This window comes from Cardiocondyla obscurior, linkage group LG02 (assembly GCF_019399895.1).
Source record: "Cardiocondyla obscurior isolate alpha-2009 linkage group LG02, Cobs3.1, whole genome shotgun sequence".
Classification (NCBI taxonomy): domain Eukaryota; kingdom Metazoa; phylum Arthropoda; class Insecta; order Hymenoptera; family Formicidae; genus Cardiocondyla; species Cardiocondyla obscurior.
The window spans coordinates 9,704,970-9,727,824 of NC_091865.1; the positions used below are offsets into that span (position 1 = coordinate 9,704,970).

Sequence of the window (22,855 nt, forward strand, 5' to 3'; positions counted from 1 at the left end):
GAAAGATACGATTACAAAGAGGGAAAATGAGCTAGTACGTTCTCATCTCATTCAGAGAAAGCACGGTTATCGCGAAAGAAAAGATATGCTCTAACTTATATATAAAAATATATAGCTATGCTATATATATGTATACATAGCTTTTGCTATTGAATCTTTTAACAACAATAAAAGAATCTTTCTTGTACTTAATAATCTCGAGCATTCTGGAAGAAAGACACTTATCGGCAGTCTGCTGCGCTGATAAATTTCGACATACGCCAATGATGCCTCTTGTGCTTTCTTTCAGTTCGACCGATTTGAAAGAGTTGTGCCTTCGACATTGTGCGACTCCCATTGTACTTTTAGGTAGATATTTAAGAATCAAGTTGTTGCTTCAAATTTAATTGCTTGTACTTCGCTTGTTGAGTTGACTATGGAAAAGAAAAGAGAGAAAAAAAAATTTAGAAGAAACTAGAGCATTACGTTCAAATGCGTGGGATATGATGAAAGATTATTTCGTCGACGGAATGATCGACTGGACTGTATCTCGAAGCCCAAAACAAGGCGAGTCATTTTAATTTAATCTGACACCCGTACATATTAAATACATCAAGTTATCAGATGTATCGGCAGCTGCTTAACAAAAAACGGAACACTGTTTTCATTCAAAGCCCAAATTTTCACGAAGAAAAAAGAATTGAAACGAGTGATAGTGAAACGCAAAGATGATGGAGCAAACAAATACTTGTATCGTTGTATGATACGATTCATTCATTGATAGAGCTGTGATCTTTTCGCAAAAATTGTGAAAGTGATCATGGATGCACACCGTTGCGGCAATTATCCGATATATTAACGGAGAAACATTCTAGAGGAGAGAACGTGGACTATGCGACCGAACGACCCTCGAATTTATGAACTGGCCATAGCTTTGACTTATTAAATAACGTGTGTTATATATAGATATTATATAAAAGTAATCTTTAGCAAGGAAAAAAAAAGAGATAAAAAAAAAAAGTTACGCGTGTAACAAGGTATGAGCGAGCCGTGTATACATAAGATTTCATGCGAAAAACCAACGATTATGTCAAGACACCAGGAAGTAATGACGTATTGATTATTATTGTTCGTATTTATCGAATATCGAGTTAAACAGTGTACCAAATTATATAATAGCTTCTATTGGTTAAATGATAATGATACCTAATCTTACCCAGATATGTACATATAGACAACCGCTTTTTATATGTGATAAAAAAAATTATATTCCTATTATATATTGAGATTTAGAGAAAACGCTGTTGTAAATCCTGGTTTTTGTACACAGACTGTATGCTAAGTTCATTTTGTTAAAACGAAACGTAGTCTATAATTATTTAATATTTAATTGTATCGACTAAATAAGCATATAATGTACAATACTTGTACATTTTTCTTTATTTTTAATTTTTAATTTTTTTTTTTTTAATTCTTCGAGAGATACGGTTCACAAACTGGAAGTGTCATGAATACTAGTGTCATTTATCTTATACGTGGTAGAAATAAGAGAGCCGAGCGCGTTTGTTCTCATTAGTGACAGATAGGTCGGCGGAATACCTTTTTTTCTTTTTATTTTATATAGATAAATATAATTTTTTTTTGCCATTGAAATAACGCTTGGTTGTCATGCAAGAAGGAAAGAAAAGAGGTACGCAAGAGGCGGTAAAGATTGTGACGGAATATCATTTTTCTGTGCACACAGGATCACGCAAGAAATTAAGATACAACACAATTTTACTGAATTACAAAAAATCACCCGTACGAAATTGTTTGCAAAGCTCAAAGGACGAGATAATCGGTGAAAGGATTTTATTCACTTGGACGAGAATTCGGAACCTGTTAAATTAATTCTACCAATTGCCACAACGTTTCTACGTAACAGAAAAGAGTGCGAGGAAAGAGAAAGGTGATCGCGCAGCAACCTTTTTCGCATAGTGGAACGTACGTGCGGTTTTATTCCGCGAATAGATACAAGGAACTGGTGAATTTATGCTGCTTAATACATTGCGTCGAAAGAAGTAGCAAATTTGCGTTTGTTTCAAAATACGAGGGTCGTCAAACGAAGAAAAAATTTTAAAAAGTAAAAAATAAATAAAAAAAGTTCGAAGGCAATTGCGTGAACTATATAACACATAACGTGCATTAAAGCATGTCGAAGGAGAGACCAGAGTGGTATTATTCTCGAGATCGTATGCAGTTGAAACTCTCGTAAACGTAGCAAAGGAGAAAAAGAAAGAAAAGAAGGAAGAGAAAAGAGGAGCTCGTCATCAACGTCTTTTTAGTTCTAGTTCTAAAGATAATTTTAATTGTATTCAGCGCGAATGCTCTAGTCAGTAAAGTAACGAATAAACGAAAGAAGATTAACAGCTTTCGTTCATTTAATGCGATCCGCGTGTCGTTCTCGAAGCGCCGTGTTCGCCAACAAGATCAGCAACAGGGAATGCGCTGTCATCATCATTTTTATCGTCGTCTACCTCTTTTATCAAATTACAAATTATTCAGAGGACCGTGAACTTTTTTATGAAAACGCGTTCCCTGCGTCTTCTCATTCGCTCTTGATGCGCAAGAGACTCGTCATTTAAAACTACCTCGGTGGGCAGTCAGCGTCGTCTAATCCGTGCTTTTATTTCATCCCCGAGCAATCCCGTCGTTGAAAAATAAGAAAATATTAATATAATGTATTAATGGAACATATACATCGTTTCTACAAAAGTTTTCCCTTTAAACTCTTCGAACAAAGTTGGTTCTTCGTTTGCTTTCGGCATCAGCGCGGTGTTCGAGTCATGGGTACCGCTTTACTTCATTAATTAATTACCAAAGCCAGGTACCAGAAGCGTTATGCTTGCTAATAATCGCACCCTTATTCCTTGGCCAAGCGCGCCACGGATATAACTTACTGATAACGTTGTCATATGCGTGGTTTTCGAAAGGATAAATTTACCAATGTGAAAATCAAAAATAAAAGGTCTAATCGATGTACTCAGGTGGAAAAGATTGATGACATGGTTAGAGATAGTCAAAGAATGCACTGCATGCGATAACGAGAAAGGGATCTTATCAAAGGGTAAGACGGAGGTCGGATATGAGAAAGAAATTGACACGATATTAACACAAACGGCACAAATCTCTGAGAAATGTCGCAAAAAAACATCAAAAAGAGGTCCTCGTTCTTGGTCGAAAAGAATCACGTTTGGATCCTTGTGGTATCTGTAAAGTAATTCGAGAAAAAAACCTTACATTCTAATTTCAAACCTTGCATCTTTTATTCTATTTATTTGAAAGAAGGAGGAAGGAATGTAAAATAATTTTTCCGAAACATCTATTAATATTTGACGCATTCGATATAACAAAATAATGGATGAAATGAAATACATAATATTCCAATTGCAATCTTTCACTGTTAATATTGCGATATGTGAATATTATAGAACTTTTTGAAGTGATTCTTCAATGGATTTTGAGAGAGAGCCGAAAAAAACGTCACAAGTATGTAAAAAAAAAAAAAAAAAAAGAAAGAACAGCCCTTTAATTGTATATTTTATTAGTTAGACTGTATTAATCATGTTATAAACGCTTTTTTTGCAATTGTAACTTTTCTTTTGTTTTTAGAATTTTCATAATTTAATTTTAAAACCATCGTATGTCGACAATCAAGTAAGTTCGCGCTTGCGAACGTTTCTATTGGATTCTCTTTATTTTTCACCACGAATCGCCACGATAAAACGTAAGGACAAGTTTTTCTTTATCCGCAGATACTCGCAAGGCTATTCCTCGTGATTTCGTTTTCAGATTTTCATATTTTATTGATTCTCGATCGCGCGATCGGGATCTCGTTCTAAGTATATACGAACGGTATGAAAAGTCCGGGGAAGTGTTTGGAAAAATATTTCAAGGATTATTTTAAAAAATCCTGATATTTTGCACACTCCCTCCGATTGTAAAATAGAAAAACTAACTGATTCGGGACTGATAAGGTTTAGGGATCTTTCTGTTCTTCTCGGTCCTAGCGATCTAGCTTGTATCAGATCTGGCGGAAAGGAGAAGCGAAGATAGCGAGATACAGATTACCGTCGACGTGTTGGAACTCTATGAGGAAATAGATAAAAAGAGAGATACGAAATCGAAGCGCTCAGGTTGCCCTACGCGCTACATATCCGTTTAAATGGCGCATTTATGTAGGCATTTGTTCATTAAAAATTTTTAAACAAGTAAGAAGGAAAAACCGACTCGCCAGCCGATCCTGCGATCCTTCCCACGCCGCCGACTCGCGCGATTATTTATGATCCCTCGCAGACTCTCTTTCGATATACATATTATATATATAAATATATAAATATAGGTATAATTATTATAAGATTGTATATTCTTAATTAGATGCAACGTGCTGGCGTGCGCGCGCGGTCGCTGGGGCGATTCGAAGTAAAAAAAAAACTGCACACGGTCACAAACACCTAATTTACACCCATGACAAACACGTACACGCGTTCACATATATATACAAAATTATAGATATGCATATGGGGTTGCGGGCGACGGTTTGCCAATTTTTGCGGGGGGCTTTCACTTATGAAATGGGCGACACCCGCGCGTCCTGCGTTGTTCCGCAGTAAGGAGACCTCTGCCGCCTCCGGAGTCTTTTGTGTATTATTTCTAACAGAATGTAATAAAGTAAATATTTAAGACGATCGTTTTTTTACTCTTTCCTTTTTTTTTTAATTTCCACTCCCGAAGTTAATCAAATATTTCATGTGTTCGACGCAGAAGTTCTAACATTACCAAGATGCAGCATCACGTAGAAAGTGAATTAGTCTAAGTTTAATTCTATTTTTAATATTATTTGCTTAAGTAGCATTTTATTAGAAATGGAAAATTATAACGGCATAAAGAGAGAAAGAGATGTACATTCATGGAATTTACCACGCACCGACACACACTATCTAGTGATTTGATTATATTGAATGTTATCAATTTATCCTTAAGAGAACACTCTACACATTCATCGTTTTGCATCACTAAGAAAGATGGAAATAACTCGTGTCATTAAAAGCAAACGATTTTATCTCTGTGGCTTATTTCTTAACTTTTACTGTCGTGAATAGTCAGTCACTTGTCAACGTTCGAAGCGATCAAAAGTTAACGAGTCATCCAGAAAAAGTAAGTTTACCTTTAGTGCTTCTTTTATACGAGAATTTTTTGTAATTTTATCTTAACATTTTTCTCGAGATATCATTATCTGTACATTGCGTGATTATTAAAACGATAACGTCTGGTTATCACCAGAATTGTAACTACGTGTGCAACGAATAACGTAACAGCAATACATGATGTTTATTAAATATCAAATTAAAAAATTCTAAGACGCGCACATATTTTAAATCCACCTTTTTCTTACTTCGAAAATAATGTATTTATTGTTTTGCTCATCACATTATACACTTTCTGTTATATAATTAATGTTGCTGTAAAGTTATAATAACATTTGTTACAGACGATATTAATTTCTGCTGCGATAGAATGGCATTTGTATGTATTGAAGACTACGAGAAGTATGCTCTGGAACGTTTGCCTGCTTCCATAAGGGATTATTATAAGAGCGGCGCAGGAGAAGAATTTAGTGTGAAATGGAATAGGGAGGCTTTTAAAAAGTAAATCTTACTAAATTTTAAATCTAAGAGTAAAGAAAGTAGATTTTTTTTTTTTAAGAAAAAGAGAAAGGGGGAAAGTGTAAATACTAGTTGTATGTTTGATATGAATTGTTTGAGCTAAAAAATCGTTACAATTCTTCTGAATATACATATTACATTGCACATATATGATTCTTAAAATAATATGTGAGAGATAAAATATATTATACTATACCTTTTTTATAAGTTGGTTAGGTTAAGTTTAAAAATGCGACTTTTTCCTTATTAAAAATGCGACTGTCTCCTCGATAATTTTTAATATTCTTGTAGTTACAGAATACGTCCTAGGTTCTTACGAGATGTGTCCAAAAGGGATATAAGCACGACGGTGTTGGGTCACAAAATTTCAATGCCCTTAGGAGTCGCACCTACAGCGATGCAGCGTATGGCACACCCCGATGGGGAATGCGCTAATGCAAAAGGTGAGTAGATGTTTCGTGAAATTTTTTTTTTTATATACCGCAGTGAAACATTGATACCTAGAATAATCACCTGATCGCTTATTGTAAAATATACAGGGTGTTTTATAGTAAACGTACACCCTGTATATTCAAAGACTTTTTTTTTAATACAAACGTGTATTAAATCATATAAATATGTTATAAAAATAGTAATAATCAAAGATTAGCCCAGACACACCAACGATCACAGACAGTTAACGATACTCCTCTAACATTCATTTACCATTTCATAATTGTCAAAGATTCACGCTTAAACGAATATAAATTAATATACTGTTAAATATAAAGAATACGTTAAATGTATTAATTTGCTCTTACAGCAATTATTGACAAATACTTAATTTTTTACTTTGATCTATTGAGTATATCGCATAATACTTTTAATAAGAAGCAATCATGCTTTTACATATATTTGATTTGAATGTGATAGAGAAGATAATGTTGCATAGCAAACTTCACTTTTAATTTTCTTCTATCTTTAATTAAAAATATATTTTAAAGAAGTTATATTATTTCGAAAATGAGAAAAAAACCTTACATTATAATACAAATAAAATGTATCAGTCCTACTTAATAAGTGGCATTCTATAAAGATATAATAATAATGTTCACTATAATGTGTTTAATTGAGCGAAAGGTAAAAATTAAATGCTAAAATCATTATCGTACCGTACTCCTACGTATGGCTATATGATGTAAGGCACGATAGAGCGCTTATACGATATGTATACACATCCGCCGATATGAAGACTGTTATTCAGTCGACATATCCAAGGAACGAAAACTTTGCTTTATATTACGTGCAAAATTATTCGAATCGCGCGCTGATCAAAACTTGTTCTATTAATTATTAACACAAGTGTAATATGTTGTTCAAATTGAAATTTCCGATGACTAGTAACCAGGAATAAATGAGCTTCTTCCTAGATTTGTATAATGGTAAAAGATTCGACGCGAGCCTACTGTTCGTTAAAGGATATTATGGCAGTACGTAAGAAATTGTGAGTTTATTTGAGCTTGGGTCCTATGTTTTCCCAATTATTAATCGCTTTCATGTTAACTTGCTCTATCCGCCACTTTTGAGTGAGCGATGACTTGTCACATGCAGTCACAAATACCCGTTTACTGCCCGGATCGGTATCTAAGCATCTCGACGAATAACCATGTCGCAGCCACTGCTTTTCGACATCGTAACGCCACAATTGATTACCCTGTTTCCCATGACAAGGGTACAAACTTACCGGAGCTTTCTCCTCGCCTCTAGATACGTCCAAGCAATCCGTGCGATCCTTCGGTCTAATGTCTTTATGCCAAGTCAGTCGGAACTCTTGCTCACCCGACACTTTCCAATCGTCTTTCACGCAAGTGTCCATTACAACCAGTTCGTCCCTCTTTCTCTTTTTTGAATCCAAGCACAGTTCAGTCGCACCCATGTTTCTGATCTCCCCGTAGGCGAAGTCGTCTGGCTCAATGGGCGGGTATACTTCCACGAGGTCGAAAGCGATATTTTCCATGAACCAGTTAAATGGCTTACAATGCAATTGTACGCGCAACGCCTTCTGTTCTGACAGATCACCCGGATCTAACGCACGTAAATGTGGTCGTCGTTTATAAATGTATTCCGCGTACTCGTCCATCCACACCTCTGCAACTCTTTTGTAATTCTTTCCCAGAAAATCACCGCGACCGGGATTAGGAAACGGCGGGAATTTACGATAGATGTGACCGACTCTAGAACACGGTGCGTCGTACATTTGACCACCACACTGCCAAATTTTGAAGGATAGCTCATATTGTTCACCGCCCCATATATCTAAACCTGGATCGTAACCGCCTAATTCCCAGAAGAACTTCGCGCTGATCGCAAATAAACCGCCTGCCATTATAGGACTCTTGAACGGCTCCGCAGGTTTCTTCAAGTCTTCCGGAAGTAATGGAAGTCGTTTGTAATATAACTCCCAGTCAAACGCTCCTCGGGCGCCTTCGTCTTGCGCCCTATACTCAAAAGTCTCGTAAGCTATCACATCGATAAACGGGCAAACGCAGGTTTTATAGTCTTGCGCGATGGGCTCTAACAGCGGTGGCAACCAATTCACATTAGCTTCGCTATGCGAATCGAGAAAGACGAGAACTTTTGCTTTTGCCTTTTTCGCGCCTGCCAGTCGGCCTCTAATTAATCCTGAGCGTTTTGGTAATCTTACGATTAATACTTTCGGCAGGAACTGGGCAACGTAATCGTCTAGTTTTTTTTTTAACTCGATTTTTGTGCTGGCATCGTCAACCAATATGATTTCTTTTAAAAGAGAAGGCGGCGAGCGGTTAATTACACTCCAACAAGTTCGTAGCAACGTACTAAAATGCTCGTTGTGGAAGGACACTATCACAGAAACGGGATCCAAACTTTTCAAGTATTTTTTCTTCTTACAATCTGGATGGCGAATATCAGGCACTGAACGATTCAGGGAGATCTCATCGCTGAGAGCTGCATTGAATCCATTTACTTGATACAATTTTTCCTTTCGTACATCGAGAGACGGGGAAAGAAAGGCTGGTCTTCCATGTTCTCCTATTCCCGTCCGTTGTTCTTCTTCCTCAATTTTTTTATAATTATGCCAATCGATTTTATCATCCATATCCTAAAAATATATTAAAATTAGTTACGCGAAATGAAGTAAAATAGTTATTCATTTACATAGCAGGCTTATTTATAAAGATAGAATGCGATAAATTTTGAAAAATAAATCAATCTATTTTTCGTCTTAAATAGTACTATTATCATATTAAAAAATAAATATATTAATTAACGTCTTTTGTGATCATAATAAAAGCTAATTAATAACTCCTTAGGTGTGCCATGCCATCGGTACATTCCTGATCTTTAGGAATGTAAGAGATGCTAAAAACTTGTTTGCTAACTGTTGTATGCATATGAGGAAAGTAGGTTTTTAAATATACACATCAGATCTACTCGTAATGATACGTAATGCTTCAACTGCTAATGCTGTATAAAAAATGCGCATATTAATCACAAATACGTAGATTAAATCCACCATTTCTGCAATAATCTAAGTCAAAGCTTTTTTTCACTGTGTCCAGAAGAAAATTAATTAAAACAATAGATGTTCTGTAAAATTTAACATGACAGATCTTGCAGTTGACATGTTAACAAACATCGTTATATACCAGCTGACCTGGTAGAAAATCGTTTTCGACGACGATTTACATTTTAACATACTTTATCGCGTCTCCACAGAAAGAGCTCGACTTTAAGAAAAAAATAGAAAAACGTATCTTGGACTCGTACCTGACGTGAACGCTCGTCGTTCCATCGGGTGCCGTCGTCCTTCGCGTCGACGGCGCCGACCGGTGTCAGGATTCGACGGCTGGGAGGCGATCGCGCGTACCTGAACACCACCACGGTTAGGAACACGGTGAGCGCCGCCAGGAGGATGAACTTGATTAGGCTGATCACGTTCCGCCTCATCTTCGCGAGAGGATCATGTCTCGCGCGGCCTCGCGCCGGCCTCCTTCACGAAGACTTAACCTCACCTCGCGCTCCTGGTCGCATGTACGTGGCGGATGTAGGCGGGCTTCCGGGCGTTGACGGACGGAGGCCGGGTCGTGTCCGTCATCGCCGCCGCGCGGTCATCGGGAAACCCGAGATACGTGCTCCTGATGCACCGGCGGACACCTGACGACAAAGAAACAGATGTTCACGAGATAAACGACGTGCGCGACTGGTCGTCACTGCCGTCCACCGCGCGATCTTACTGATCAGATCACCGATGTTAGAGGTGACTAGGTGGGAGACCTCACCTTCGCGCGAGAGAAACTTTGTTAGGAAAACTCGTTTCATATGGGTTTCCGCCTGTGTGACCCCGCATCTTTTTGCCCCTGCACACGAATTGTTTTTAAAGGAATGATTGACGTTAAGAAAAAAGTAATTTTAATTAGCTTCTTTCGCGAAATTTATTTCAAGGGCGGTTTCAACGGCTTCGGCCTGTTTCCGACGATTTATGACAGTCCGTATTGTTTATTGCTTGAAATTTAATCGGTCATGTCGTTCGGCTACTTCGACTAATATTGGTATCAATTTCCACGTTTCGATTTCACTTGCAACTATTACATCACGCGACCTGTTTCCGCAACACACGTAACATGTCTAATTAATAACCATATTAATTATTCATGTCTTGTGACAGAACTTTTTTTAAAAAGTATGCATAGAATATATTGTACCCTCCTTACATCATTTTACGTAATTAATTTTCGCTAAAAAAAAAAAAATACTGAACATTTATGTATGTCACTTTAGAATTATTATACATATAATTAATATATACCCCATAAATACCATTATCATTGAAGTTCTGTTGGTTATTGTTTTTCTTATTGCTTTTATATATTTGCAGCTGCTCAGGCGGCAGGAACAATTTTTATTCTTTCGACATTATCCACGAGCAGCATAGAAGAAGTAGCTGAAGCTGCGCCGAATGGTTTAAAGTGGTTGCAGCTGTACATTTATACTGACAGAGACGTTACCTTAAATTTGATAAAACGTGCCGAACGTGCTGGTTTTAAAGCACTAGTTCTCACCATTGATGCTCCGTTTTTCGGTAACCGGCGTCCCGATTTAAGAAATAAGTTTGCACTACCCAGCCACTTAAGGTATTAATTCATTAAGTTTAAATAACATTAATATTAATAATGTGCATTGAAAGACTGATATGGCATTCGCTGCGGTGACAGCGATTAGCGTACGTGATCTTGCCGTGGTGTGCGTTGAGTCTCACATAAAACGCGCACGTAGGTATGCTGTAAAGCGCCGATCGTCAAAGACTGTGGGAGAACGCGCTTTACTACTACTTCTCCCGTACTCGGCGGCTGAAGAAGATCAAGCGGAAAAAGTCACGTATGCTAGCCGCTGTCGTCGCCAATAAATGCCATATTTGTCTTACATTGATACACTCTGTTTTAGATTCGCAAATTTCCAAGGGGATTTATCGCAGCGAATAAATACTTCGAGGACTGGCTCCGATCTTAATGAATATGTTACTTCATTGTTCGACCCGACTCTCTCCTGGGATGATGTTGAGTGGCTTAAAAAGTATATTTATATACCGTTTATGAGCCTTCTTTATCTTGATGTTTCTGGATCATTAGATATTTAATCATGCTTCAAAGCGAGTGTTTTAAGATGAAATTGTTGCAGAATTACAACGCTGCCGATAATTCTCAAAGGAGTTTTAACCGCAGAAGACGCACGTTTAGCCGTGGAAATTGGGGTCGATGGTATCATAGTTTCAAATCATGGTGCGCGTCAAATAGATGGTGTTCCAGCAACGGTTGGTTTATTTCACACTTAAAGTATTTCTGAAAGTATTGAAAATTATTAGACGATTATTGTATAATTACTCTAACGATTATATTTGCAGATCGAAGTTTTACCAGAGATAAGCAAAGCTGTAGGAGATAAAATAGAAATATACATGGATGGCGGAGTGATGCAAGGCATCGACGTGTTGAAAGCTTTAGCGTTGGGCGCAAAAATGGTACTTTAAATTATATATATTATAGAAATATTCTAATAGTTTAATTTTTAAACGTACCACATGTCAAATAATTTTTTTCACGTATTTAATATACGTTTTCGTACAAATTTAATCGCTTATATATTTTTCTAGGTATTTTTTGGCAGACCTATGTTATGGGGATTGGTATATGGTGGTGAGAAAGGTGCTAGAGAAATTCTCGAAATTATGAGAAAAGAAATTGACTTTGCATTTGCATTAAGTGGTAAGTTAACGAATAATTTTTTACATATTAATATATGTATTTATTAATTTTGTGAAAGATTTTTAATATACGCGTTTATCCTAGGTTGCGCATCTATAAAAGATATCTCAAGAAATATGGTGATTCATGCATCTTATTACAGTCGTCTATGATGATAAATCAGTTTTATATCGAATAATGTAACATTTATATGTACTATTTTGTTAAATTATATATGACTTTGATTCTAATTTAATTTTATAATTTTCAAAAACATGTTTGGAATATCCTGTATATAAATTTATTTAGAGCATAGTGGCTTACACTTACTCATTTTACTACATTTTGTCTTACTGAAAAATGTATTATACATTCAGATTACACCATAAAAAAATGATTGTAATCGATACTAAATAATTACCACATCGATATGAATGTACACTCGTGGTCAGAACGGTTGCAACACATGAAGTTGCAACAAGATTTTTAGAAACAGAAAATGCGAACCGCTACATTCGTTCATGTGCAATACATAGATATGACCAGATCTATGTATTGCACGTAAACGAATGTAGCGGTTCGCATTTTCTGTTTCTTAAAATCATGTTGCAACTTCATGTGTTGCAACCATTCTGACCACGACCGTACACCGAAGATCAGATATGGCGTTTTCTGCGGCGACAGGGGCTAGCGTACGTAACCCTAAGAGGCAAAGGCAAAGAGATGAAAAAACGGGGGGGAAATCGGTCATCGGCAATCCGGCCGGCGCGGTACACACATGCGGCACATGTGAAACTCGACGCACACGACGCAACACGACTCTAAAGTTACGTTCGCTAGCTGTCGTCGGCGTAGCAAACGCCATATCTGCTTTCCAGCGTACATAGCATTCATAGCAATCTTATAGTGGGTTATTTCATGTATCTTTTAAATCATAAATTAATTTTACTAACTCAGTACGTTTCTTCTGAACCATTTCTATAATACTATTAGTACTAAAATCACAATCACTTACTTTAGAACTCTTTAAAGCATGTACAGATATTACATCTGCTAAACATAAAACATGTAAACCACAATCATAACCATTAGTTTGCTGTGGACTAGCCATCTCAATATATTTCCCATCTTGGTTCTGCTGAAAATATTTTATTATTTTCAGTGCAAGCTTTTTTGCAGAAGAGTTGTTGACACCACTTGATGAATCAAAATGATAACATATCTTTTCTAAATGAGAATATATCAATAAGCTCCAATGTGTGCCACCTGGTTCATTGCTATCACAGTTGTTGAGAGGAAAAAATATAAATTTATAATTTGTAGCCCCAATAGGTTCAAGAAATATATTATACTGTGAAGGATGCTGCATTTTTAACAGCTGAGCCACTTCAGGTCCAATAAATAATAATTGGCTTTCTTTGTTATATTGTTGATTCAGATATTCAAAATAGAATCCTATTATAGTATCATTAAGCCAATCATTTCTTTGCAGTAATGCAACATCTGAATTTCTGAGTAAATAATCGTGATAACTCAACACAATATCATTATTGTCTGGATTTGTTGGACAAGCATCATGCTCCGAATTTGTAGGTAACAGCATAGTACTAAAATCAGATCACAAAAGAAAATTAAAGATTTATTTTATTGTAAAATATATAAATTATATCCGGTATTAATTTTGTTATATTTTTCTTTGCATCTTGCTAATAAAACTTTTAACAAACAACTTTATATTTAATACATTTTCATTATACTTATAAATATAAATATACACGAGATAGTTACAAGCGTCTTTTTCTTCTCTTGATATAAATGCCAGCTTTGTTTGAAACGTTATAACACTCTTTCTTCATTCACTTTTCCTTTAAACTACATATACTTTCCGTTTGTGAATTATTCGTGTTTTCGTTTACGATAAAGGTAGTGCGTGTTAACAAATATCATGATCGTGTATTTGCAGCAACATGTACGCATAGAGCTGTATTCATAGTAGCCTAATAAAAAGAAAAAAAAAATTAGTTTAATTCTAAGAAAATCCGCTACGAACCGCCGCCGTTAACTAAGGTAGTGATGAGAGTCAACCGACGTAAATCAAATAGCCAATCATCGTCGTTGAACAACCGTCGTGGACCAGATGCAGCACGAATGCACCCAGTATCGCGATGCATCATCCGCGCCACGTTCTCGTGTAAAAAAACATCCGTTCTAGATAGTCGTTCTAGATTTCGGAAAATCTCGAAAAGAACGATCGGACATCGCCGCGTTTTAAAGGCGCAGTTTTCAATCGCCGCCTGATTCAACCCTCTTCACGCTGTGATCTATGGCGGCGTAATTGCGCGCGCTCACGACACCGCCACGGGCCTCCATTTTGTCACGTTTTCTGCGCGCATCCCCCACCGGGATAGAAAACAACCGAAGGTCGACGCTGCCTCGTCGCGTTCGCGGGACCGAGCGCTATTTGGTTAGGTCGTTGGTTGCGTTGTTACGTCTGGCTTCTCGAAACAGTAAGTAAAATCGCGTCGCAGCTGATGCATTTGCTTTCGCGTTAACGTTTCACGTCAACCGCGAACAGCGTGCCGTCCGCGCGACGACGCCGCGCCTCCGCTAGAGACCCGCGCGCGCGCGCGCGTATGTATGTGGTGGCGTATAAAAGTGTGTTGCACCTCGATTGAGGAGAAAGAGAGCGCGAGAAACTCCATCGCGAAGTCGAAATGCAGCCTCGCTCGGTCTGTGCCGCTCGCGACTATCGTCTGTGATTCTGTCACCTGCGGATGTCATCGTCGACGTCTCCGAAGCCGTCGTTATCGCCGTTGCCGCCACCAACGCCACTCGTCGCGCCAGTCGGCACTCCTCGTCCGGTGGCGTCGTGACGCCGCCGTTGCCTCCGTCGACGCCACGTCCCCGAGAACGGCCCGCTCTCTTTATAACCTCCAACGTTTGTTATAACCTATATAATTATAACCTCAGATTCGCACCGATACGCGGTCCGACGCCGTCCGGTTGTGCTTGGATTAGTCGGTCGCATGTAATCATAGTTCATCCAACGGCAGGGAGAGGGGAAACGGCGGGCTACCGATAATTGCTCGTCGCGGCGATGTTGAACTGAGCTTCCCGTCGTGCCTCGCGGAAAGAAAGCTTGAACTTCGTCACGTACGTCGTGTGATGTAACCTCGGGTTCGCGGAAGATCATTTATGTGCGGGCAAAACGATTAGTGGTAGAACAAAGTGGGTTTTGTCGATTTCGATCGGTCCATGTGCGCTTACAGCCGGGTGAGGCTTGCTTACTGATTCAACATCGTCAATGATTTCAGTGATCAAGTAGTTTGAAGGACGAACAAGATGGACGTCGCCGGGGAACTCAATCTACAATGGGTGGGAGACGTAGAGCTCCACGAGGAAGTAATATGCGGCCTGGAGGCGCAGCTGGTAGCGTCGGAAGAGGAGGTGATTGGCGCCTGTGAGGAAGTGACTGTAGAAGAGACCGTTGAGTCTGTTCCTATGGCAGCTACCACAGAGTCTGAGATACTTGTTGTACCTCAGAGCAATGACATGGAGTCAATTTACATTGTACCGCAAGATCAGGGACACGACTATTTAAATATACAAGTTACTGAGGAAGTTATAGCTGATAACTGGGATAGACCTGGTCCTGAAGATGGGTAAGTTTTAGTAGAGATAAAATAATTTTTTTTAAATAATTTTCTTATTTTTTCATTATTTGAACCTTTTAACTGCTCGGGCCGAGCCGACGAGACCGGTCGGGCAATGCGCCCGTCTTTATTGCACTGTCTACTCCCCACTGCGTATCTTTTTTTTTTATTTTTATTTTTTTTTAATTTTTTTTTAATTTTTTTTTTTATTTTTTTTATTTGATAAGGTAAAATTGATTTGCGAGTATACTCGTCAGGAGCACCACGGGCCCGAAACGCGCCCGACGAGTATACGCGTTCAGAGCAGTTAAAGGGTTAATCGATGTATTTGAATTTTTATATATATTCGAAAAATGTATTTTTTTATTATATATATTTAAAAAATGTATTTTTTATTCAAAATTTGCCTACTAATATATTGTTTTATTTATAGAGTCGAAATTCCAGAAGCTAAAGTAACTCATGATAATCTCTTGGAATATGATGACATGGAGATACCATTACCGGTTGATCAGGATTCCTACCAAAATGCTCGACCATATCCATGTGACTTTTGCAGTCGCAGATTCCGAAAAAAAGCAAATTTGATGAATCACATAGTGGCGCATCAGACAGATCGACCATATGGCTGCAACTTATGCGGAGCTCGCTACGTACGCAAGTGTGATTTAAACAATCACTTAAAGATTCATGCGTACGCGCCGTCGTCGCAGGATGGTCTCGAGGATGATTTAAATGACGAAGATTCGCTAGTTGCCGAAGAGGAGGACGTGATGACCACTGGTAACAAAGGTAGACGCAAAAAGGTACAATCAAGTGCACCACGCAAACGGAAGAACAATGCGGCTGGTATACCAAAACGCAATATCGAGGAAATCAAGATAGAGATGGGCAAGTATGTATATAAACCAGACAATGTTTACAAGGACCTATTGTCTTGCTATGAGGATGAACTGACCGAGGATTATTTTGCACACAGCGGTAATTATGCATCTAGCTCGAGGTGGCAGATGGAAGAGATCTCACCTGCCACAGTTAGACAGCAAGCGCAACAGTGGCCTATTACCGATCCCACAAAACCATATGTTTGCCAGTCATGTGGCATTAGTTTCGCTAGAGAGAAGGCACTTGCGTCTCATGCACGTGTTCATGGTGGCGACAGTCCTTTTGAATGTACTTCGTGCGGTGACATGTTTTGGGATATCAACAGTTTAAGGGAACATGTACGAATTAAGCATGGTGGCACTATCCCTCAGCAAGTTTCGGATGTAGAGGAATATGAAAATGATGCTACTTACACAGGTGATAGCGAGAAGATCGGAGAATTTTATTGTAATATATGTGCAGTACCGTTTCATCGTTTAGATCTACTTAAACGTCATCAGAAGTAAGTTTAATTTTATATTATTACGAAAATTTACAATATAATAAGTAAATTAAAAATTTTTCAATTATTAATGTTATTATAAGTGTTAATATTGAAAGTATATGTAAAATTTAATATTACGTATAGAGTTCATATAAAATCGGAGACAGACAACATGGAAAGTTCGAGTCAACATCATATGTGCAATGTTTGTGGAGAAGAGTTTGAGGAAGCCCTAGCACTGTTGGCTCATGCTGAATTTCATGCTTCAAGGTATTGACAGATTTTATTAATTTACCTTCGGTATCAAATATTTGTTATAATTAACTTATCAAATTAATAATAATGGACGGAATATATTTGCTGTAATATTTGATCATGTGTAAAACAACTTTAGTTTATTCTTTTGAATTGAATAATTTGAAACGCGTTTATATGCATATTTATTAATTTGATAATTTATTTGAAACAAGATCTCCTAGTCGTCGTTGCCTATTATGCGGAGCAAAATGCCGTGATGAAGCAGAAGTCGCGGAGCATTTACGACAAAATCATGCTGAAGATGCACCGCCGAACACGTGTAAATTATGTGGAAGAATGTGCAAGGACAAGCGCAGTTTACTGAAACACTCTTGGATACACAATGTTGATAAGACCTTTGGTTGTACAAAATGCGGAAAACGTTTCCACAGTAAAGCCCGTTTGCGAAGGTGTGAGACAGAATGAGAAAAACCTTGTTGATTTCCTACACCGTATTTTAGATTTCATAAAAATATAATTTTATATATATATATATATATATATATATATATATATATATATATTAAATATATATTAAATATATATATATATATATATATATATATATTTAACATCCCACATTAAAATATTTGTTTGTAATATTTTTGATAAAAATACTTACATTTTTTATAGAGTTTTTCTGTTTAATTGAAAAAATATATATATTTTTTATGTTTACAGGCATATGGTGTCGCATCGTAACAAAATGGTAGCATGCGATGAGTGTGGCGAAGAATTTCCCGATGGACGGGCTCTTGTAAGCCATCGTCATTCACATAACAGGGAATTGGGCGGACGTTCCTTCCCATGTCGCGAATGTGGGAAAACGTTTGGCAGTCGTAGTTCACAGCAGATTCATATACGTATCCATACTGGCGAGAGACCATATGGTTGCCGATTTTGTTGGAAGGCTTTTGCAGACGGCGGTACCTTGAGGAAACATGAGCGCATCCACACCGGTGAAAAACCATATGGCTGTGCGATTTGCCCGCGGGCATTTAATCAAAGAGTAAGTTTATTGTTAAAATGCATAAAAATACAAATACAGAAACTAAATTTTTATTTTATTAATTTAATTTATTAAAAGAAAAATAGTAATGCATTGTATGAGTACTATTTTTCTTATATTTTAATATGTAAAATTATTCTTATTTTTTATTTTTATTTTGATTGAAGTAATTAAATAAAAAATTTGTATTTTTACAGGTGGTTCTTCGAGAACATGTGCGTGCTCATCATTCCGGTCCAGATCCAAAATGTGTGGGCAGTGCAACACCATATGTATGTAAGGTATGTGGAGATTCATGTGCTTCGTCAGAGATGATAGTGGCGCATATTGTGCAGCATTGCGATGATAATACTGCATTGAAACGACAACCACAAACTGGGCCGCGTAAATATAAGAGAAGACGCAAAGCAAAAGTTGAGCCAAATACAGTGGTACGTAGAGACGAGTTTACGTACGATATGATAGAAAATAGTGGAGGCAACATCGTCAGTAATGCCGCCAGTGGTATTGGTGTAAGTAGTGGCAGTGTCAACATTAGTACTGATGTTGGAATTGGTACTGGTACTGGCACTGGCACTGGCACTGGTGGTTCTGATTCAGAAGACAACACTAAGCGGAAACTTGGTAAAAAGAATAAACAGCATCGGTCAAACGTCGAGGAAAGTTATCAAAACGTGTTGAAAAGTTTTGAAAGCTCTCTACAAAATATAAATTCGATCGTCAGTAACTCTAAATTAAATGTATCTAAATCGAAACTATCAAAAAAGAAGCTACGGAAAGAAGAGAAAAAGCAAGAAACGCAGGCATCAAATCAGTCGGGTCGGCCGAAGATGATACACACACAAAAAACGCGGGTGCCGGTAGAAGTAGGTAGTGACGGCGCGAAAAAGGGTCAAAAGACGAAGACGATGGTGACTCGGACGCCTAAAGTGATGCCCAATGAGCACAAATCCGGCATCTTTCCGGGTGGCGAACGGAATCGACCGCGCACAAAAAACGTCAGTTATCATGTTGAAGGTAAATCACAGATCACGCCGGCGACGTTCTCTATGAAATCAACGAAGGAAAATACATCTAAAATGTCGACACAACAATTATTGGCGAACATCAAGCAAGAGTCGGGCGTGCAGAAAACTACAAGTGACAGTCATAGAAACAATAATGGTAATATTTTAGCCCTTGGTAAAAATCAGGAGTCGTCAAATAAGAAAAAATCGTCAACTATCGTAAAGAGGACCAAGAGACAAAGACACACAATAAAACAGGAATTGAACACGACGATCGAGGCAAATCCAGAAGAGCAACAGCAGCAGCAACAGCAGCAGCAACAGTTACAAAATATTAATAATAACAACAACAATATTAATAATAATACTGTGAATAATAGCGACCCGGTACGACTGATGGAAGATGCAGTGGATGGCAGCAATCTAGAAGTAGCTTTTGAAGCGAGCGTTGTTACAGCTCAAGATGACGAGAGCGAAAGCATGTTACAACAGAACACTGTACAAGAAGTGGGTAATGGGGACAACGTTAAGCTTAGTGTCAAAGTGGAGTCGGCACCGCAAACGAGGATGCTCGTACATAGTGTTATTACACCGATAGACGATGTCCCTGAAACGATAATACCGGACACGGTGGAGTATACGTGCGAGATGTGTGCTGCAGTGTTTTCCAGCCGTGCCGAGTTATTGGTGCACGTGCCGATACACATTTGATTTAATAATTTGTCCGAGCCAAAGAGCGGCGCGGAAGTTTGTTCTACTTTAAGTATACTTGTTTAATCAAATGCATAATTGTTTATCACGGCTAAGGTTTGTTGTTTTAGAAGAGGCGACAATCGTTGAGTTCTCTATCAAATATTATCGTTATCTTTATCACTTATTTTTCTTTTCTTATACTTTTTATTCTTTGATCTTTATTAAACACCACGATTCCATTACTTATAACTCCATTAAACACAGTTAAAATTTCGTTTTTGCTTATTTTTAATTCTATCTACATCGCTCGAGAATTGTTTCTTTGTATTATATTATAAATGAAACTTTTCTAAAATTATCTCTTTTTCAGATGTTTTAAAGTATATGGATAAATGATTAACTATAACAGAATTCAGTATGACGAATTGTACAATAATGTATGTATATGTGTATATATTTTGTATACATCACATATGCATCGTGATATACACATAATATATATTTATCTCGATTATTATGACATAAAGTAAATGATTTATTTTACATTGTATCTGACACACCCAACTCGTCATTTCATCTATTTTATACCATTTAGGATTTGGATTTGGTTCTGAATTTATAATATTGAAACGTGACACATTGGCGAAATTCTAGTTTTACAATTTTCTACTTCAAAAAGTACTATGACACAAGCTAAATTGAAAAGCAAAATAGAAAAAGAAGGATTTTAAACAACAATATAATTTAATCTTTGGATTTTTCTAAAGATTCTTTTTTTATGGAGAATTTTTGTGCACCCGCGCTCACTTGTCTTAGATATCAATCGGTGGAGTGAATCTATTTCACTTTTTCAGAGACTTCTGTTTGATAGCAAAGCATAAGAGAATTCTGGATAGCACTTTTAGTAATGAAGAACCTCGTAAAGTACCTCTAGTTTGGATGTCACCATTGTCGTCTGAATAATATACTTTTTAATGACGATATTTTTACTATATAATTGCTTAAAATTATTTATAATAATGATCCAAGATTCACTTGACTCGCAGAATCCATTGAGATCGAGGAAAGTCAAGTGCTGAGTTGTTACGATTTTTATTCTAATATTCAGTGCTTTAAATAAATATTACTTTTACGTGTATCATATAATCTTTGTAATTATATAACATTATTTTATCAATTCAACAGTTGTTCCTCCAGAGGGAATATTTGTGTCAAAAATAAGATATCGATATAATTTCAAACAATTATATATGAATACATATTAAAGAATAAAAAAACATTAAAGAAATTAGTGACGACCTTAGAAAAATCGTCAAAAATGCAACTAATAAAAAAAAAAAAAAAAAAAAAAAAAGAAAGATTTATTGTATACAGAATAACTGTACAACACTGCACGTAGAATATATTGCGTGAATATCAATTTCTATTTGTAACTCAATTTTAGTGTATGTTTCGCGAGAGATCATATAATCACCTTTTTGAATCAATTCTTTAAATGAAATGCGAATCTCACGCGAAATAAATGTATAATTATGATCACAATTTTACGAAATGAAAAAGAATAGAACATCGATATAAATGTTGTCTCGAACACTAAGCAATGACCGTGCCGCATCTATTACCGTATAAAAATGGATTTTTGTTGGATTTAAAGTGTCAAATTTTACAAAATTAATGTTTTTGTATATACGTTAGTTTTTTAAGTTGTGTTTTTGATACCAGAAAAAAAATATCATATGTATGCATACACATGTTTCACATTACATGTATTATATAGGTACATAATACATGTATTATGTAGGTACATAATACATGTAGGTATATGTAAATATAGTATATGCACGTGAATATATGTGATATGAAATGTATAAATTCATAATTGTAAAAATGTCCTATGGAAGTTACTTTTAACCCATAATAAATGGCTATAAATTTGTTATTTGTGGTTGCAAATGATGCAATATGAAAGAGATTAATATTTTATATTTATATTTTAAATTACTTTGAAAAGATATATTTCCTATTATTAGATTTGTCAATTTTCCACGTATTTATTTATTTATTTTATTAATGAATTTACCGGGTTATGTGATTGAATGATTTTCGCCACTTAATTAGATACATAAATTAAGGTCATTACATATTAATCGAGAAGTATTTTTTTTTATCCTAAATTGTTTAAATTATACAGTTATTTCAAAGATAAGCGTAATACGTGAGATATTATTTTTCGGGAATATATTAAAATTTTTTACGGGACACTTTTTCTAGCAATGAAAACTATGAAATCTATAATGTGCAAACCTTGCATCGTTTTCTCGAATTTTTCGATAACGCTATCGTGATAGCGATATTTTTATTAATCATATCGTATGCTCCAGGTATCAAAAACAACTCATTTTTATATTATACAACATGATATAATTTTAATGTTGATAGAAGACAGAGAGAATGAATAAACGGATGACTGAAATAGAAAAAAAAGAGATAATAACGCACATTGTAAAATATGCTATACGTAGAAGAATGATTGCTTACCGAATGTTTAGAAAAAAAGAAAAACCACTGAATGTATCTTTACTCGACGTTGACACGTGTACTTTAGATATTTGTATTTATACCTTCACACTGATTAAGGCAATTAATCAAACGAAAAATGGAAAAAAAAAAAAAAGAAAAGATAAAACGATAAAAAAAAAGAAAAAAAAGAAAGAAACCGAGCGCGTGTTCTATTTTTGTAGCTAAAACGTATTTTGAATACGATAAAAATTTTCGCATTCTCGAAACGCGTTTTTTCGCGATAAGATGTACATTTTATTGTTTGATACTGTGATGAAAAACGACGTGCAGTGCCTATCCAGAACTTCGTTTTCATTTTCATGAGAA

The 22,855-nt window shown here is 36.5% G+C and overlaps 4 protein-coding genes across 9 annotated transcripts; 2 read left to right on the forward strand and 2 right to left on the reverse strand.

Annotated features, from left to right (window-relative positions):
- The first annotated feature begins 5,037 nt into the window (after positions 1 to 5,037).
- Positions 5,038 to 12,192, forward strand: Hao (Hydroxyacid oxidase). Its single transcript, XM_070674088.1, has 9 exons — positions 5,038 to 5,175; positions 5,510 to 5,666; positions 5,976 to 6,127; positions 10,579 to 10,834; positions 11,145 to 11,273; positions 11,379 to 11,511; positions 11,602 to 11,718; positions 11,851 to 11,962; positions 12,047 to 12,192. The coding sequence occupies exons 2-9, from the start codon at positions 5,536 to 5,538 to the stop codon at positions 12,112 to 12,114; spliced, it is 1,098 nt and encodes a 365-aa protein (XP_070530189.1). The 5' UTR covers positions 5,038 to 5,175; positions 5,510 to 5,535; the 3' UTR covers positions 12,115 to 12,192.
- Positions 5,946 to 9,665, reverse strand: LOC139113152 (N-acetylgalactosaminyltransferase 6). The gene is made up of 2 exons (XM_070674084.1): positions 9,471 to 9,665; positions 5,946 to 8,802 (listed from the first exon to the last, which is right to left on the reverse strand). The coding sequence occupies exons 1-2, from the start codon at positions 9,648 to 9,650 to the stop codon at positions 7,174 to 7,176; spliced, it is 1,809 nt and encodes a 602-aa protein (XP_070530185.1). The 5' UTR covers positions 9,651 to 9,665; the 3' UTR covers positions 5,946 to 7,173.
- Positions 10,636 to 14,887, reverse strand: LOC139113159 (sentrin-specific protease 8). 3 transcript variants are annotated; one of them, XM_070674096.1, is made up of 4 exons: positions 14,031 to 14,220; positions 13,730 to 13,938; positions 12,957 to 13,548; positions 10,636 to 11,539 (listed from the first exon to the last, which is right to left on the reverse strand). In XM_070674096.1, exons 2-4 carry the CDS (start codon positions 13,795 to 13,797, stop codon positions 11,462 to 11,464), a joined length of 738 nt encoding a protein of 245 aa, XP_070530197.1. In that variant the 5' UTR covers positions 13,798 to 13,938; positions 14,031 to 14,220; the 3' UTR covers positions 10,636 to 11,461. The 3 variants fall into 3 exon arrangements, with proteins under 3 accessions (XP_070530197.1, XP_070530195.1, XP_070530194.1); XM_070674094.1 differs by lacking the exons at positions 10,636 to 11,539; positions 14,031 to 14,220 and adding an exon at positions 14,710 to 14,887 and having other exon boundaries at positions 12,229 to 13,548; XM_070674093.1 differs by lacking the exon at positions 10,636 to 11,539 and having other exon boundaries at positions 12,229 to 13,548; positions 14,031 to 14,164.
- LOC139113150 (zinc finger protein 91) lies at positions 14,315 to 22,685 on the forward strand. 4 transcript variants are annotated; one of them, XM_070674082.1, is made up of 8 exons: positions 14,315 to 14,448; positions 15,256 to 15,603; positions 16,028 to 16,489; positions 16,574 to 16,981; positions 17,108 to 17,233; positions 17,434 to 17,670; positions 17,942 to 18,269; positions 18,467 to 22,685. In XM_070674082.1, the coding sequence occupies exons 2-8, from the start codon at positions 15,284 to 15,286 to the stop codon at positions 19,985 to 19,987; spliced, it is 3,402 nt and encodes a 1,133-aa protein (XP_070530183.1). In that variant the 5' UTR covers positions 14,315 to 14,448; positions 15,256 to 15,283; the 3' UTR covers positions 19,988 to 22,685. The 4 variants fall into 4 exon arrangements, with proteins under 4 accessions (XP_070530183.1, XP_070530181.1, XP_070530184.1 ...); XM_070674080.1 differs by having other exon boundaries at positions 16,028 to 16,981; XM_070674081.1 differs by lacking the exon at positions 14,315 to 14,448 and adding an exon at positions 15,058 to 15,169 and having other exon boundaries at positions 16,028 to 16,981.
- The last annotated feature ends 170 nt before the right edge of the window (positions 22,686 to 22,855 follow it).

Excerpts from the sequence above, each read along its gene's own strand:
- LOC139113152 (XM_070674084.1), bottom strand. The coding sequence starts at position 9,650 with ATGAGGCGGAACGTGATCAGCCTAATCAAGTTCATCCTCCTGGCGGCG. Across the intron at positions 8,803-9,470 it reads ACGACGAGCGTTCACGTCAG|GATATGGATGATAAAATCGA; the intron begins GTACGAGTCCAA and ends ATATATTTTTAG.
- LOC139113150 (XM_070674080.1), top strand. The coding sequence starts at position 15,284 with ATGGACGTCGCCGGGGAACTCAATCTACAATGGGTGGGAGACGTAGAG. Across the intron at positions 15,604-16,027 it reads AGACCTGGTCCTGAAGATGG|AGTCGAAATTCCAGAAGCTA; the intron begins GTAAGTTTTAGT and ends TTTTATTTATAG. Across the intron at positions 17,671-17,941 it reads AGTAAAGCCCGTTTGCGAAG|GCATATGGTGTCGCATCGTA; the intron begins GTGTGAGACAGA and ends TTATGTTTACAG.
- LOC139113159 (XM_070674094.1), bottom strand. The coding sequence starts at position 13,797 with ATGAAGAAAGAGTGTTATAACGTTTCAAACAAAGCTGGCATTTATATC. Across the intron at positions 13,549-13,729 it reads AAGAGAAGAAAAAGACGCTT|TACTATGCTGTTACCTACAA; the intron begins GTAACTATCTCG and ends ATCTGATTTTAG.
- Hao (XM_070674088.1), top strand. The coding sequence starts at position 5,536 with ATGGCATTTGTATGTATTGAAGACTACGAGAAGTATGCTCTGGAACGT. Across the intron at positions 11,274-11,378 it reads GATGTTGAGTGGCTTAAAAA|AATTACAACGCTGCCGATAA; the intron begins GTATATTTATAT and ends AAATTGTTGCAG. Across the intron at positions 11,963-12,046 it reads CTTTGCATTTGCATTAAGTG|GTTGCGCATCTATAAAAGAT; the intron begins GTAAGTTAACGA and ends CGTTTATCCTAG.